Source organism: Hippocampus bargibanti, linkage group LG09, assembly GCF_051943395.1.
Source record: "Hippocampus bargibanti isolate YZ-2025 linkage group LG09, ASM5194339v1, whole genome shotgun sequence".
Lineage (NCBI taxonomy): Eukaryota > Metazoa > Chordata > Actinopteri > Syngnathiformes > Syngnathidae > Hippocampus > Hippocampus bargibanti.
In genome coordinates, this window is record NC_142742.1 from 24,394,209 (window position 1) to 24,408,895 (window position 14,687).

Genomic DNA, 14,687 nt, shown 5'->3' on the forward strand with positions numbered 1-14,687 from the left:
CCAACCGGACCCTCCACATCCTGCCCACCACCTTTTCCAGTTTACGATCCACTTAATTTATCTATCTACTAGCTAGCTCGCTCTCTGTTAGCTATATAGATTGCCAGCTAGATAGCAATCTCTTAGCTAGCTTTCTATCTATCTATTTGAGTTACCTCCGGTTTGAGTGAATGCTGGCGCGTGTGGCTGCCGCTGCTCACCCACAAAAAAAGGCGCTTGGAAATGAAATTTATTATTATTATAAAACTTTTGCGAGGGATGAAAGCTGTTGAGCTCCGATCATTTTCCATGAATTGCACATCAGATTTAAAAAAACGGACCAGTAGAATCGTGAGTTGGTAGTTTGGTTGCCCCGCCCATTGTCCAGTCTCATCCAATCGGAATGCAAGCCGCCGCTCACATGTTGTTGAATCCCATCATGCCTTTCGTGTTTCCCGCCGCTCCCTGCTGAAACTGCCGCATCATGGACTGCAGGCCTTGCATCCCGCCTGCAAACGCACAAACAGTCACCCGACGAACGTCGGCGGCGCGGGCGCGCCACAAGAACCGTACCCATGTGGTGAAGCACTCGCGGGTCCATCATCTTGGCCATCTGCTGATTGAGTTTGGCCATCTGCGAAGGGTTCACGTTCTTGGACATGTCCCCCCCTGAAGACAAAGGACAGCACGGCGGGTCACCAGGTGCCCGACGCGGGGTCACCAGGTGGCCGACGCGGGGTCACCAGGCGCGTCACCTTTAAATAATCCTTTGATGCCGCCCATCTTCTTGACCATCTGCGCAAACTTGGTGTACTGCGTCAGAAGTTCTTGGACGTCCCTGGTGGCCACACCGGCGCCGCGGGCCACACGCTGGATGCGGTTGGCCTGCTTGCTGAACAGTTTGGCGCCGTCCTTGCTGTCCAACTCTACGGGGGGGAAAAAAAAACAAATGTGGTTTTGTGGACGTGGTTTTTGGTGGGCGTGGTTTTCTGGCTGTGGTGTTTGTGGGTGTGTTTTTTTGTGTGGATGTGGTTTTATGACCGTGGTAATTGTGGGCGTGTTTTTTTTTTTGTGGTTGCGGTTTTCGTGGGCGTGGTTGGTTTTCATGGGCGTTGGTTTTCATGGACGTGGTTGGTTTTCGTGGCCGTGGTTGGTTTTCGCGGGCGTGGCTTTATGGCTGTGGTATTTGTGAGCGTGGTTTTTGTGGGTTTGGTTTTATAGCTGTGGAATTAGTGGGCGTGGTTTTCTGGCTGTGGTTTTTGTGGGTGTGGTTTCCGTGGCCGTGGTTGGTTTTCGCGGGCTTGGTTGGTTTTCGTGGCCGTCCGTGGTTGGTTTTCGCGCGCCATGGTTGGTTTTCGCGCGCCGTGGTTGGTTTTCGTGCGCCGTGGTTGGTTTTCACGGGTGTGGTTTTATGGGTGTGGTATTTGTGGGCGTGGTTTTATGGCTGTGGTATTTGAGGGCGTGGTTTTATGGCTGTGGTTTTTGTGGGTTTGGTTTTATGGCTGTGGAATTAGTGGGCGTGTTTTTCATGGGCATGTTTTTTGTGGCTGTGGTTTTTGTGGGTGTGGTTTTCACGGGTGTGGTTTTTTGTGGCCGATGCTCTTTCGGGGATGTTGTTTTTTTGTGGGTATGTTTTTTTGTGGCTGTGGTTTTCATGGCCGTGGTTTTTGTGGACTCTGTTTTCGTGGCTGTGGTTTTTGTGTGTTGCTGCCGGGGGGGCAAAACCTTGATCGTTCATGCTGTCCATGATGGTCATGAGCTTCTTCAGCCTGGACATGGATTCCTGCTCGTTTCCTTTACTCATGAAGTCCGTTCCGAAGCCCGGAATCATGCCCTGCGAAGACCCACCCATTTAGTTGCCCCTCAAAAATATACCCGGATGGTTCCGGGGGGGCGTGATTAGGGTGCGAGCTTACCATGATCTGTCCAAATGGTCCCATCTTCATGATGTTCTGGAACTGCTCGTACATGTCTCGGAGCGTGAACTGGCCTGAAGGGGCAGAGGTCGTCCGTCAAAAAGGAACCCGAAGGCGAGCCCCCGTCACCGCCGCCATCTTGGTCAGGGAACCTTTACCGTGTTTGAGCTTGTTGATCAGGTCCTCGTTGTCGTCCAGCTTGAGTTCGTTGACTCTGTCGATCAGGCCCTCGATGTCGCCCATGCCTGACGGGAAAAGGAGGACGAGGAAAGGCGTCGGTTTGAAAAACGAGAAGCGGGCGAGGCGGGCGTACCGAGCAGCTTGCTGACGAACGGCTGCGTCTTGAAGGGCTCAAAGTCGTCGATGTGCTCGCCCGTGCCGATGAAGATGATGGGACTGCGGGTCGCCGCCACCCTGACGTCATCGATAAACAGGGAAATGAATGATACGTTTGATCAATAATAATAATTTAGCTATCTATTCGCTAGCTATTAGATATCTATTCACTAGCTAGCTTGCTATGTATTTGAGTGACTTCCGGGCGCTTACAAATGAAATGTATGATTATTATTATAATCCATTTCAAAGCGCCTGTCAAATCTCTCAAGGTCACTTTACAGTCACAAGATAAGTTTTTCAGTGGGTGAGCAGCGGCAGCCACATGTGCCAGCGTTTCACCCAACCCGGAAGTAACTTAAATAGATACAATGCTAGCTAGCTAATAGAAAGCTAATAATAACTCTCAAAAACATCGCTATTAGAAAGCTAGCTATATAGATACCTATTTCGCTAATAGCTAGGTAGCTTTACATTATACTACTTTGCACATTCAACTAGCTAGTTAATAGATAGCTACTACTACTACTACTACTAATAATAATATATTTCATTTATAAGCGCCTTTCAAAACTCTCAAGGACACATTTTTATTATACGGGGGCGGGGGGGTCTTATGTATCCTCTTACGCGCTCAAAGCTCCGCCTCCTTTAGCGTGTCCGTCCAGTTTGGTGACGATGACCGAGGCCACGTCCACTTTGTCTTTGAAGGCTTTGGCTTGAGACTCGCAGGCCTGCCCGATGGACGCGTCCATCACGTAGACGATGTTGTCTGGTTGCTACGGAGACAAACACCGCTTGATGATAATAATAATAATAATAATAAATTTCATTTCTAAGCGCCTTTCAAAACTGTCAAGGTCACTTTTCAGTTACAGGATCAGTTTTTCTGTGGGTGAGCAGTGGTAGCCATACGCGCCAGCGTTCACTCAACCCAGAAGTCACTCAAATAGATAGAAAGGTAGCTAGCTAGCTAATAGATACAATAGTAACAATAATAATAATAATAATAATAATAAATTTGATTTCTAAGTGTCTTTCAAAACTCTCAAGGTCACTTTAGTCACATGATCAGTTTTTCTGCGGGTGACCAGCGGCAGCCGCACGCGCCAACGTTCACTCAACCCGGAAATAACTCAAATAGATCGAAAGCTAGTTAGCTAATAATCAACCCAGATGTAACTAATAATAAAATAATAATAATAATAATAATAATAATAAGGTCTCAAGGACAGTTTACAGTCACAGGATATTTTTTCTGCGAGTGAGCAGCGGCAGCCACACGCGCCTGCGTTCACTCAACCCGGGATATAGATATAAATAGCTAGGAAGCTAGCTAGCTAAGAGTTAGCGAATAATCACTTAACCCGGAAGTAACTCAGATAGAAAACTAGCTAGCTAGCTAAGAATTAGCTAATAATCACTCAACCCGGAAGTAACTCAAATAGAAAACTAGCTAGCTAGCTAAGAGTTAGCTCATAATCACTCAACTCGGAAGTAACTCAAATAGCTAGAAAGCTAGCTAGCTAGCTAAGAGACGACGATTGAGGTTTCGTCGCGCGCCTGCGAGGGGCGGAAGCGGTGCGTTCGGGCGCTCACCACGGCGTTGGAGACTTGCAGCATCTCCTCGAAGAGCGAGTCTTCCTGTTTGTGGCGGCCGCTGGTGTCCACGATGATGATCTCAAAGTTCTCCCCTTTGAACTTGTCCACGCCCTCCGCGGCGATCACCACCGGATCCATTTCTGTGTAACTGAAGGCAAAGACGGGGCGCTACCAAGGGGCTTCCTGCGTCTGGCTGACGGACGGCGTTACGGAGACTCGCCTTCCGTAGAAGGGGATTCGGGCCTTGGTGGCGTTCTGCTTCAGCTGATCAAAGGCGCCTGCAATCACAACAAGAGCTTCCTTGATGGGTGACGCCATTTTGAACATTTTGGTGGTCTCAAGGAGGCCCAATCAAGTCAGAGCTTGGTTTTTGGCACTCAAGGACTCCCCAAATGTAGTTATTATACATACATACATACATACATTTTTTAATACCTGCCCACCACCACAACATGCCTCATTAAATAAACAAACTAATAAACTAAAATTGATGAAAAAGGATGAATGGATAAATAAACAAATAAAAAGGAAAACACAAACAAATACGCTAAAATTGAATGAATCGGCAAATACATAAATAATAATAAACAAATAAACGTCATGGAAATACATAAATGACTACACAAACAAAACAAATGAAAGAATAAATAAATAAAGGAGTAAATAAATGGATAAATAAATTGCTAAATAAATACATAAGCAAATAACAAATAAGGCAAACAAATACACAAATATGCAAAAAAACAGGCAAAGACATAAATAATACATAAAAAGGCATGCAAATACATAAATGAATACACAAATAAACTAAACAAATTAAAGAACGAACAAATAAATAATAATAATAATAATAATCCATTTCATTTCTAAGCGACTTTCAAAACTCTCAAGGACACTTTACAGTCACGGGATATTTTCTTGCGTGCAGGTGAGCAGCGGCAGCCATTCGCGCCAGCGTTCACTCTGCCCGATAATAATAATAATAATAAAAATAAATATTAATTATAATACAACTATCAATACAACATTAATAATATATTCGATTTATAAGCGCCTTTCTCAAGGTCACAGGATAAGCTTTTAGTTCCTCTTTTTCTATGAAGAACCAAGAGAGTTATTTAGTTATTGTTTATTTCATCAATAGTGTTCTTGAGACCGGCACAAGAAGACATATGTCCCTTTGCGGCTACAGAACAAGCAACTCGCTCAGTAAAAGGCTCCCAAACACAAAATGAGTAAATGAATAAATAAATAAATGGAAATATTGCTAAATAAATACATACGTAGATAAACAAACAAAAAAAGGTAAACACAAATAAATACACAAACAAATATGCAAAAAAAAATAAAATGAATAAACGGGCATACAAAGACATAAATAATAAATACAGGTAACATCCGATTTACGACCGGCGCGAGTTACGACCACCCGTACTTACAACCCCGACCGGCAGGCGTTTTTTTTTGTTTTATTCTACAGCTGCCTTGGCTACAGCTAGCAACGCGACAGAGACAGAGGTCCGTGCAGGATGATTGTTGGGCGACCTCTTCGAGCTTCTGCGTTAGCAGGGAGAGCGATTTTTCAAGAGCGTGTATGCATGGGAAGCCGTGCATATTTAGCAGCAGAACGACACGGTAATAAAAGATCGATAATACAAAATATAAAATGATTAGAACGACACTAAAAGATTTATCAATGAACTGTCAACATTTTGGTATCTCAATCGAAAACGTTGCTTAAAAACAACAGATTGACATCGTATACTATCCTGTCGTTTCGGAGATGCCAGCGTGTCGTCATTTGTTATGATCACGTGATCCTCGCATCAGCCATTTTGAATGCTTTTCCATTTACGACCGTTTGACTTACGACCGTTTTGTCGGAACGGAACCCGGTCGTAAGTCGGATGTTACCTGTACATAAATAAAAAGGCATGCAAATACATAAATACACAAATAAACAAAACCAACAAACGAACAAGTTAATAAATAAGTAAATAAATGGCGATATAAATACACAAGCAAATAGAAATAAAGAAAGAAACAAACTAATAAAAAGGCAAACAAATAAATACAGAAAAATGCAAAAAATAATGATAAACAGGCAAACAATGACCAATAAATAATAAATACATTCATAAACAAAAAGGCATGCAAATACATAAATAGAGAGATAAATGTAGAAATACACAAATAAACCAACAAATGAACGAACAAACAAATCAATAAAGAAAGAAAGGAATAAATAAATGGATAAATAAATACATATGTAAATAAAAACAAATTGGCAGAATAAATACATAGATAAATAAATGGATAAATTATTACATAAATAAACAAACAAACAAACAAATAAATACATACACAAATGAAGGAATAAATAAATAGATGACCAAGTAGATAAATAAATAGGTACATTAAAAAATGAATAAGGCTAGCAGATACATAAATAAATACACGAACAAATGAACAAACAAATAAGTGAAGGAATAAATAAATAAATAAACGGATGAATAATTTGATAAAGACACAAGTACATTCTAAACAAATAAGGCTGGCAGAAACATAAATACACAAATAAACAAACAAATTAAAGGACAACCGACGTCTCCGGACAAGTTGTGTCCATAATTTGTAAGATGGCTTCAAATGACTTCTACCGAGCGTATTTTACAAAGATTCCACCGCATATTTAAGCTATATTTTACGTTTAAAGACTTGCGCTGAATATTCAGGAAGTCTTGTTTTTGAGTTGGTGACGAGTCCGTACGTGACGTCACTAAAGGACCGCCCTTTACCGTAAAAAAAGACGCATTGTAGCGGTCCTTCCATCACGTCAATGTATTTTGCTGTACTTGTTTGGTTTGGGGACCTCGTGTTGCACCCAAAAGCCGCCAGAAGGCCACAAGAGGGCGTCCAAGCGCCATATAAGGAATTTATCAGCCTGCGGAAACGGAGGTGGCCACTGGAGACAACCATGATTGCAAACATGTCTGCTTTCTTCTTCAGAGCTATTTGAATCATATTCATAAGTGGATGTGTAACAAGAGAGCATTTTCTCCGAATCTGAAGCCATTGTTTTGATTCTCCAGCAATGCAAGATGTCTTGGCGTGACGTCACGAACTGGGGGCGGGACTTTCTGAAAATGCCCAATTCGCAGCTCCATTTTTTTGCAGATTTTGGACACTTGAAGTCATTTTGATTGGTGTTTTGCATTTGACTAAAAATATCATACTGCGTGTTTTGGGTATTTTAGATGCTACAAAACGTTTTTCTGATGTCAGTTAAAAAACAAAAAAATGACGTCGGTTGTCCTTTAAAGAACAAATAAATAAATAAATAAATAAATAAATGAATGGATAAATACGAATACACAAACAAATAAACACAAATAAATGTAGGAATAAATAAATAAACATAAATAAATGGATAAATACATAAATACAAAGTACACTAAAAATAAATGAGGCTGGCAGATATATAAATAAATACACAAATAAATGAATAAATACATGAACAAATAAGCAAATAAAAAACAAATGAATAAACAAAAAAAAAGGGAATACATAAATGAATAAACAAATAAACAAACAAACAAAAATAAATACATAAATCAATTCATTCATGAAAAAATAAATTAATAAATGAATAAACGTATAATCACAGAAACAAATAAACAAATACACAAATAAACTAAAAAAACTACAAAAATACATTAATAAATAAACAAATGAATAAATTATTTAATACATGAATAAATAAATAAACAAATAAATACGTAAAGAGGCAAACACAAATAAATCAACAAATCATAATAATAATACACATTTTAAGCGCCTTTCAAAGCGAATAAACAAATAAACTCCCCAAAAACAAAAATAAATATATAAATAAATGAATTACTAAATATATAAACTATTAAATGAAGGAATAAACAAACAAGTGAATAAATAAACACATAATCACATAAATAAATAAACAAATAAACAAATAGCTAGCTCGCTATTTGAGTCAGGAAACATATTAGCTATCTAGTAAGCTAGCTATCTACTAGCATTCTATTAGCTAGCTGGATAGCTTTCTAATTACCAATCCAGTTAGCTAGAGAGCTAGCTATGAGCAATATAGCTAGCTAGCTATTTGAGTCAGGAAACATATTACCTATCTAGTTAGCGAGCTATCCATTAGCTGGCTAGCTAACAGAATGTTAGCTAGCTAGCTTTCTATCTATTTGTATTATTATTATTATAATTCTTATTATTTGAGTGTCGTTGCCACTGCTCACCCACAGAAAAACTGATCCTGTGACTGTAAAGTGACCTTGAGACTTTTGAAATGTGCTTAGAAATGACATGTATTATTATAATAAATAAATGGGTCAGACTAATATATAAATAAAATCCCCGGACGGAACGAGCGGGTGGCGTTGTGGTGCGTAGCGGCTTACCGGCTCGAAATGTGTCGGCACATATGAGGCACGTCTTCCAGCCTTTCCTCTGGTAGTAATACGCCAGCTGCGAGACGGACATCAATCAATCAATCAATCAATCATCAATCGCTGCACGTTATTCACGTCGCAAGCCAGGATCTTTGCGAGGTGTGACCTTGGAGCAAGTGGTGGTCTTGCCGCTGCCCTGGAGGCCCACAAACATGATGACGTTGTTCTTCCCCTTGGACGGCGTCCACGCCTTCACGCCGGGGTCCACCAACTAACAAAAAGCGCCACAATCTCTCTCCCATCAGCCATTTGGTTGCTTTCTTTTTACTTTGACACCGCTCGGACCTTGACCAGCTCCTTGAAGACGGCGTGCTGGATCATCCTCCTCTTGTTCAGACCAGACGCCATCTCCTCCAAGTCGATGGCGGCCCTGCGGAAACGTGAAGGACCACAGCGTCCCATTTGGAAATACAGGTGACATCCGACTTACGACCGAGTTCCGTTCCGACCAAACGATCCTAAGTCGAAATGGTCGTTAGTCGAAATCCATTCAAAATGGTGAAGAGAGACTCGGGGGGGGTTAAATGACTCGCTATGACTCGATTGCTGGTGGTTTCTTATGAGAAATAAATGTTTGGAAGACGCACTTATCGCCTTACACACACTTTCTGGTAATCAATTAAGTTCGTAAGCTGAGCTATGACCGCATTCCATTTGAACGCGCTTCAACCATCTTCTTGCCAAACTCACTTGACATTCTCTCGCAGCTGCTTGACCAGTTTGATGTTGACGTCGGCCTCCAGGAGGGCGGCGCACACCTCCTTCAACATGGAGTTGAGAACCTGACGCACAAAAAAAGATAACTTTGGACATTTTTGTTCTCATGACGCCGTGAAAAACGAATTTTCCATCTTCCTGTTTTGGCTTTTCTTTGCGGTCTTGGCGGCGTTAGCGCATGGTTGCGTTACCTCTTCATTGATGATGGTGGCAGTGCTGAGCGACCTCAGCGCCGACGTGATCTTGCGGCCCAGATCGGCGAGCACCATGATGACGTGTGATGCGGCGCGCTCGCGCACCCTCCCCCACTCTGAACGCTTCCGCCTCTGTTCAAAATAAACACGTTGATGCGAGAGGTTCGATAGCGTGCATAGAATTTGCCTCGTTTGAAGGGTACGAGACGATAACTTACGTATGGCTAGCGGGGCACACTTGATTGAGGGGTTCACTTGACAGGAAGAGGACTTCCTTTACTTCCTCCAACACGTCCTCCAATACTTCCTTTAAAGTGTGGAGGTAGAGCGGGTAAGTTTTTGGCATCTGTAGGTCCTACGTAGGTCCTATTGATCAAGTTAAACAAGGGAAGATAGTGCCTGACGAGCAGTCCACTACATCCTGGTCTGGACGGACCCATTCACAATTTGGATTTGCGAGATAGACAGCTGGCTAGGTAGCCGTATAACTAATAGATAGCCAGTTAGATAGCAATCGAGCCAGCCAGACAGCTAATAGATAGCAAATAGATAGCCAGCCGGGTAGTAATCATCAGGAGTCATCGTAACAACAACAACAATAATAATAATAATTACAACACATTTCATTTCTAAGCGCCTTTCAAAACTCTCAAGGTCACTTTACAGTCACAGAATGTTTTCCTGTGGGTGAGCAGCAGCAGCCACACGCGCCAGCGTTCACTCAACCTGGAAGTTACTCAAATAGATTGGGAAGACAAACAGATAGAAAGCTAGCTAGCAAGCCAAAAGATAGCTAATAGCCAGCTAGATAGCCAGCCTTTTGGCATTTGTTTATGTCGACATTAGTAACAAATATTCTCGTTGTCTTTTCTGTAATATCGTACAATAGCTATCTGTTTGTATCTAGCTAGCTATATAGCTAGCTATCAGCTACATAGCTATCTATCTATCTAGCTCTTAGTTATCTTATACGCTGTTTATTAGCGAGCTGGCTTTCTATTTGAGTTACTTCCGGGTTGAGTGAAGCTGGCTCGTGGGGCTGCCGCTGCTCACCCACAGAAAAACTTCATCCTATGGCTGTAACGTGACCTTGAGTTTTGAAAGTCGCTTATACATGAAATTTGTTATTATTATTATTATTATTATTTAGTGTGACAAATGCGACGATGTTTAGCGCAAGTTTACTGGCCAAAAGCGCGGTAAGGGAGCCGCCATATTTGTTTTCTCGTTTCATCGCGCACAGTCTCGCGGTACTTGACTTCCGAGCGATTACGATTGTCAACGGAAGCAACCGACATCGACCAAAACACACGAAAGCATGCCGACTCAAGCACGACGCATTCTGATCATCATATCACCCGTCAAAACAAATGTTTTCGTAAGTTGTATGCGGAAATAAAATAACTTATCTTAAAATAGAAAATATCCCCTTGGCGGAAAAAAAATAGTGGAATTCCGCTAAAGAGCGGACCTCTGGGATCCGTGGATTCTACTTGGGTTCGTCGGAGACTTTCAACAATCTTACGTCATTGGGGGACGTTCGACACCAGTTTAAGAATTATGCAAATTAATCATCGATGAATTCTAAAAGTAATATCAAATCGGCACGCGATTGAAAACTGGATTTCGCAGGTGGCCTGACTTGTTTGGGAGTAAACAAAATCGCCGAATTTCAATAAAATAAAGCAACGCAGTTCGTCATGTTTGACAGTTGAGGCTTTTTTTAAATCAAACGTTGTAACAAACGGACGGGATTGTTGCCGAAATGTTTCCGAAAACTTCCGGGTGCAGCCTGACAGACGCGTCTGTCGGTAGACACAAATATAGCAGCTAGCTAACCAATGCTAACGTTAGCAGTTAGCTCGCGAGTCGCGGGCTCGGCAGTCCGGGTGAACTTAACCCGAGTGACTAAATACGCATCAAAAGACAAGATAAAGCCGAGAAACCCTACTTGAAACTTTTCCACTCGTCGATTTTTTGCGTGTGGCTTCGTCACAGCCGCTAGCTCGGAGTCTTCGTCATCACTGTATTTAGGCGGAAGTGACGATTGTGTATCTCTTCTTCGTTGGCCGCGCTAGCGTTCCTGTCTCGCCACCTACCGAGCAAATTAAAGCAGCGACGCGCCACATTTGTGTTGAGTGTAAATGTGTGGCGAAGACATGATTGGGGTAATTTCACTGATTAATGTCACCTGCGAACGAGCTAATCATGTGATACCCGGATGTTGTAAAGCCTTTTTATGAGCATGCGCAGAATAAATATTTGTTGAGTTCCCGGACCAATGATTGTCACGGCTGTGCATCATTATTCTCTCGTGAGTATTTGCCATCGCTACGAAAAACTACGATCTTGGTCACTGTTTAAAATGTTAGGACTGCTGCCAGAATGCCAAAGGTGGTTCAGGCTTTTATTCGATGGTGATGAGACAAATTACAAGCCCTGGGTGACTAGGTTCCTGGCGCACATGGAGTTGCGCGGCCTCAGAGACCTTATTTTGGGCGTCCCAGACATAGAGGAGGACGGTGAAGACGTTCTCGCCGAAGATAAGGCTAAACATGGAGAGGCGTATGCAGAGTTGGTGCAATGTCTGGACAATAAGAGTCTATCACTGGTAATGAGGGACGCAAAACATGACGGGAGAAGAGCACTGGAAATTCTCCGTGAGCATTATGCTGGAAAGGACAAACCATGGGTGGTGAGTTTGTATTCACACCATTAAGGAGGGCAGAAGAGCATATTAGCGATGGACTCTAGATCAGGGGTCCCCAACCCCTGGGCCGCCGATCGTTACTGGTCCGTTGGTCATTTGGTACCGGGCCGTGTAGAAGAATAAATAATTTACATAATTTCCGTTTTATTTATTACCTGAGTCTGAACTATGTTTTATTTTGAAAAATGAAAAGTCCCCGCTTGCAGCGCAGTTCCGTGACGAGGAATGGGTCGCAAAGATCGATGACTTGCGCGACATATTCAACCTGCTCAATGAACTCAATCTGTCACTTCAGGGGAAAATCAAGTTGGCTGATAAAGTAGCTGCATTTAAAGCCAAACTGGATTCAAATGACTTCTACTGGGCGTATTTTAATATGATTCCACCGCATATAGCTATATTTTACGTTTTAAGACTCGCGCTGAACATTCAGGAAGTCTTGTTTTTGTGTTGGTGACGAGTCCGTACGTGACGTCAGTTAAGGACCGCCTCCTGACCGTAAAAAAGACGCATTGTAGCGTCCTTCCATCACGTCAATGTATTTTTCTGTACTGTTTTGTTTGAAAACCTTGGTTCTCTTTATTTGTAAGTAGGTTCGTTGTCACTGTTCCTCTTCAGGACTATTTGAATCATATTCATAACTGGATGTGTAACAAGAAAGCATGTTCTCCGAATCTGAAGCCATTGTTTGGATTCTCCAGCAATGCAAGACGTCTTGTCGTGACGTCACGAACTGGGGGCGGGACTTTCTGAAAATGCCCAATACGCAGCTCAATTTTTTTGCAGATTTTGGACACTTTGTCATTTTTATTGGTGTTTTGCATTTGAATAATAATATCATACTGCGTGTTTTGGGTATTTTAGATGCTATAAAACGTTTTTCTGATGTCAGTTAAAAAACAAAAAAAGTGACGTCGGTTGCCCTTTAAAAGTATGTTTGAGACAACAACTCTGCCGGTGTTTTGGATTAAAGTGATGGCAGAATACCCCGAGTTCGCCACAACAGCACCGAAAACCCTGTTGCAGTTTCCGACATCTTATTTCTGTGAAGCGGGGTTTTCTGCAGTGACAGCAACCAAAACAAAACTACGGAGTAGACTGGACACAAGCAAGACACTTTGGGTGTCATTATCTCCCATTATCACTAGATGGAACCAGAGAAACTAGCTCAGGGGTCCCACTGATTCAGTTTTTCATGCGCTTTGTCCTTGTTTTTGTGGTGCATCTTATTTTGAAGGCACGTTTAAACATTGCAATGGTGACCATAGAGCGTTAAAGGGCAGAGGCGATGTTACATATGTTGCTGACGAGATCGAATCAGAGCACACATCTTTCTTATTCAATCTAAGTGACAATGCGAGACAAAATGGCAACAAGAAGAGCTTTATGGTTGACAGTGGCGGCACAGCACATATGGTCAACGACGCCACAAAGTTCAAAACGGTCCGCAAGAACTTCAAACCCGCGGACCACATCATTGAGCTCGCAGACGGAACCGAGGTGAGCGGGATGGCAAAGATGAGAGGAGAGGCTGAGGTCTACTGCAGTTTTGGTGACTCAAGCAAGCACTCTACATCCCATCATTTCCGCAGAACATCTTCTCCGTCAAAGCAGCAACAGCGAGTGGAGCAGAGGTCCGTTTCAAAGACGGTGATGACTGGTTGGTCCGCAGGGACGGGACCAAATTCAAAATGGATGTGTCTGGTATGGAAGAGGAAAGTGATGAAGCGTATGGTTGTCATGATATCCAAACTTGGCACCAAATACTGGGTCATTGTAATTGTGTAGACGGTGAAAGAGAACCCAGATGGATCTGAGACTTGAGTAAAAGGAATTGACTATAGAGAGACATTTTCACCGACAGCTAACGTGACCTCTATTTGAGCACTGATGCTGGGCAGGAAGATCTTAGCCTACACCAAATGGACGTGAAGACTGCGTATCTCCATGCCCCAATGGACTGTGAATTATATGTGGAGCAACCTGAAGGTTTTGAGACCAGGTCACAAACAGGAGAACATTTGGTAAGCTCAACAAATCACTGTATGGCTTAAAGCAGTCAGGGTGCAAGTGGAACATGTTACTGGATAATCACCCCATAAAGAATGTTTTTATACAAAATGATGCTGATCATCGTGTCTACTGCAGAGAATCCCAAAATGAGAGTCATTCTGTTAGTGTGAGTGGATGGCAAAAAAAAATGAGCTTTTACTCCCCTTGTAAGAATGAAAATTGTAAAGAGCAGAGTAAACAAATTCTCAAAAAAAGACTTTATCAACATGGCAGGGATAATACTAGTGGGCCTCAATCGGCAGTACATTTGCACCTAAAAGCTAGCAACCACTCATTTGACGACAATGAGGTTAAAATCTTAGCGAAAGAACATAGATGGTTTGAAAGGGGGGTAAAAGAAGCAATTTTCATAAAACAACTAAATCCTTCATTCACACGGTTTGGTGGGGTGAGGTTCAATTTGGATCGTTCGTACAACAGCCTACTTAGGCAAAATAGGATTAGGAATACTGATGAGGTGATACCGGTGGAAGTGGGGCATTCAAGCCAGTCGTTAGTCAGAACGATAGGAGCAATCAGTGGAGCAGCTGCAGCGAGTAGTCCTCTGCTCCCCCCAACCTGAGGGCAGGGACCTATCAGAGCAGAGTCCGACATGGACAGTATGGATATATATAGGGCCGAAACTACCAGTAAGACTTTAGTTTGCTGACGAAGCTTTTTG

General features: G+C 42.4%; 1 protein-coding gene across 1 annotated transcript; it reads right to left on the minus strand.

Moving 5' to 3' along the window:
* Positions 1 to 215: 215 nt before the first annotated feature.
* srp54 (signal recognition particle 54) lies at positions 216 to 11,297 on the minus strand. Its single transcript, XM_089004959.1, has 17 exons — positions 11,195 to 11,297; positions 9,462 to 9,538; positions 9,241 to 9,375; positions 9,023 to 9,114; positions 8,618 to 8,702; positions 8,439 to 8,543; positions 8,282 to 8,348; positions 4,054 to 4,111; positions 3,831 to 3,981; positions 2,862 to 3,010; positions 2,209 to 2,309; positions 2,054 to 2,140; positions 1,896 to 1,969; positions 1,705 to 1,813; positions 735 to 905; positions 553 to 648; positions 216 to 488 (listed from the first exon to the last, which is right to left on the minus strand). Exons 3-17 carry the CDS (start codon positions 9,316 to 9,318, stop codon positions 397 to 399), a joined length of 1,515 nt encoding a protein of 504 aa, XP_088861085.1. The 5' UTR covers positions 9,319 to 9,375; positions 9,462 to 9,538; positions 11,195 to 11,297; the 3' UTR covers positions 216 to 396.
* Positions 11,298 to 14,687: the final 3,390 nt, after the last annotated feature.

What these genes read in the sequence shown, in the direction of transcription:
- srp54 (XM_089004959.1), bottom strand. Translation starts at nt 9,318, where the DNA reads ATGGTGCTCGCCGATCTGGGCCGCAAGATCACGTCGGCGCTGAGGTCG. An exon ending in CAGCTGCGAGAGAATGTCAA is followed by an intron (nt 8,703 to 9,022) that starts GTGAGTTTGGCA and finishes ACGTTTCCGCAG; the next exon opens with GGCCGCCATCGACTTGGAGG. An exon ending in CATCAAAGGATTATTTAAAG is followed by an intron (nt 649 to 734) that starts GTGACGCGCCTG and finishes CTTTGTCTTCAG; the next exon opens with GGGGGGACATGTCCAAGAAC.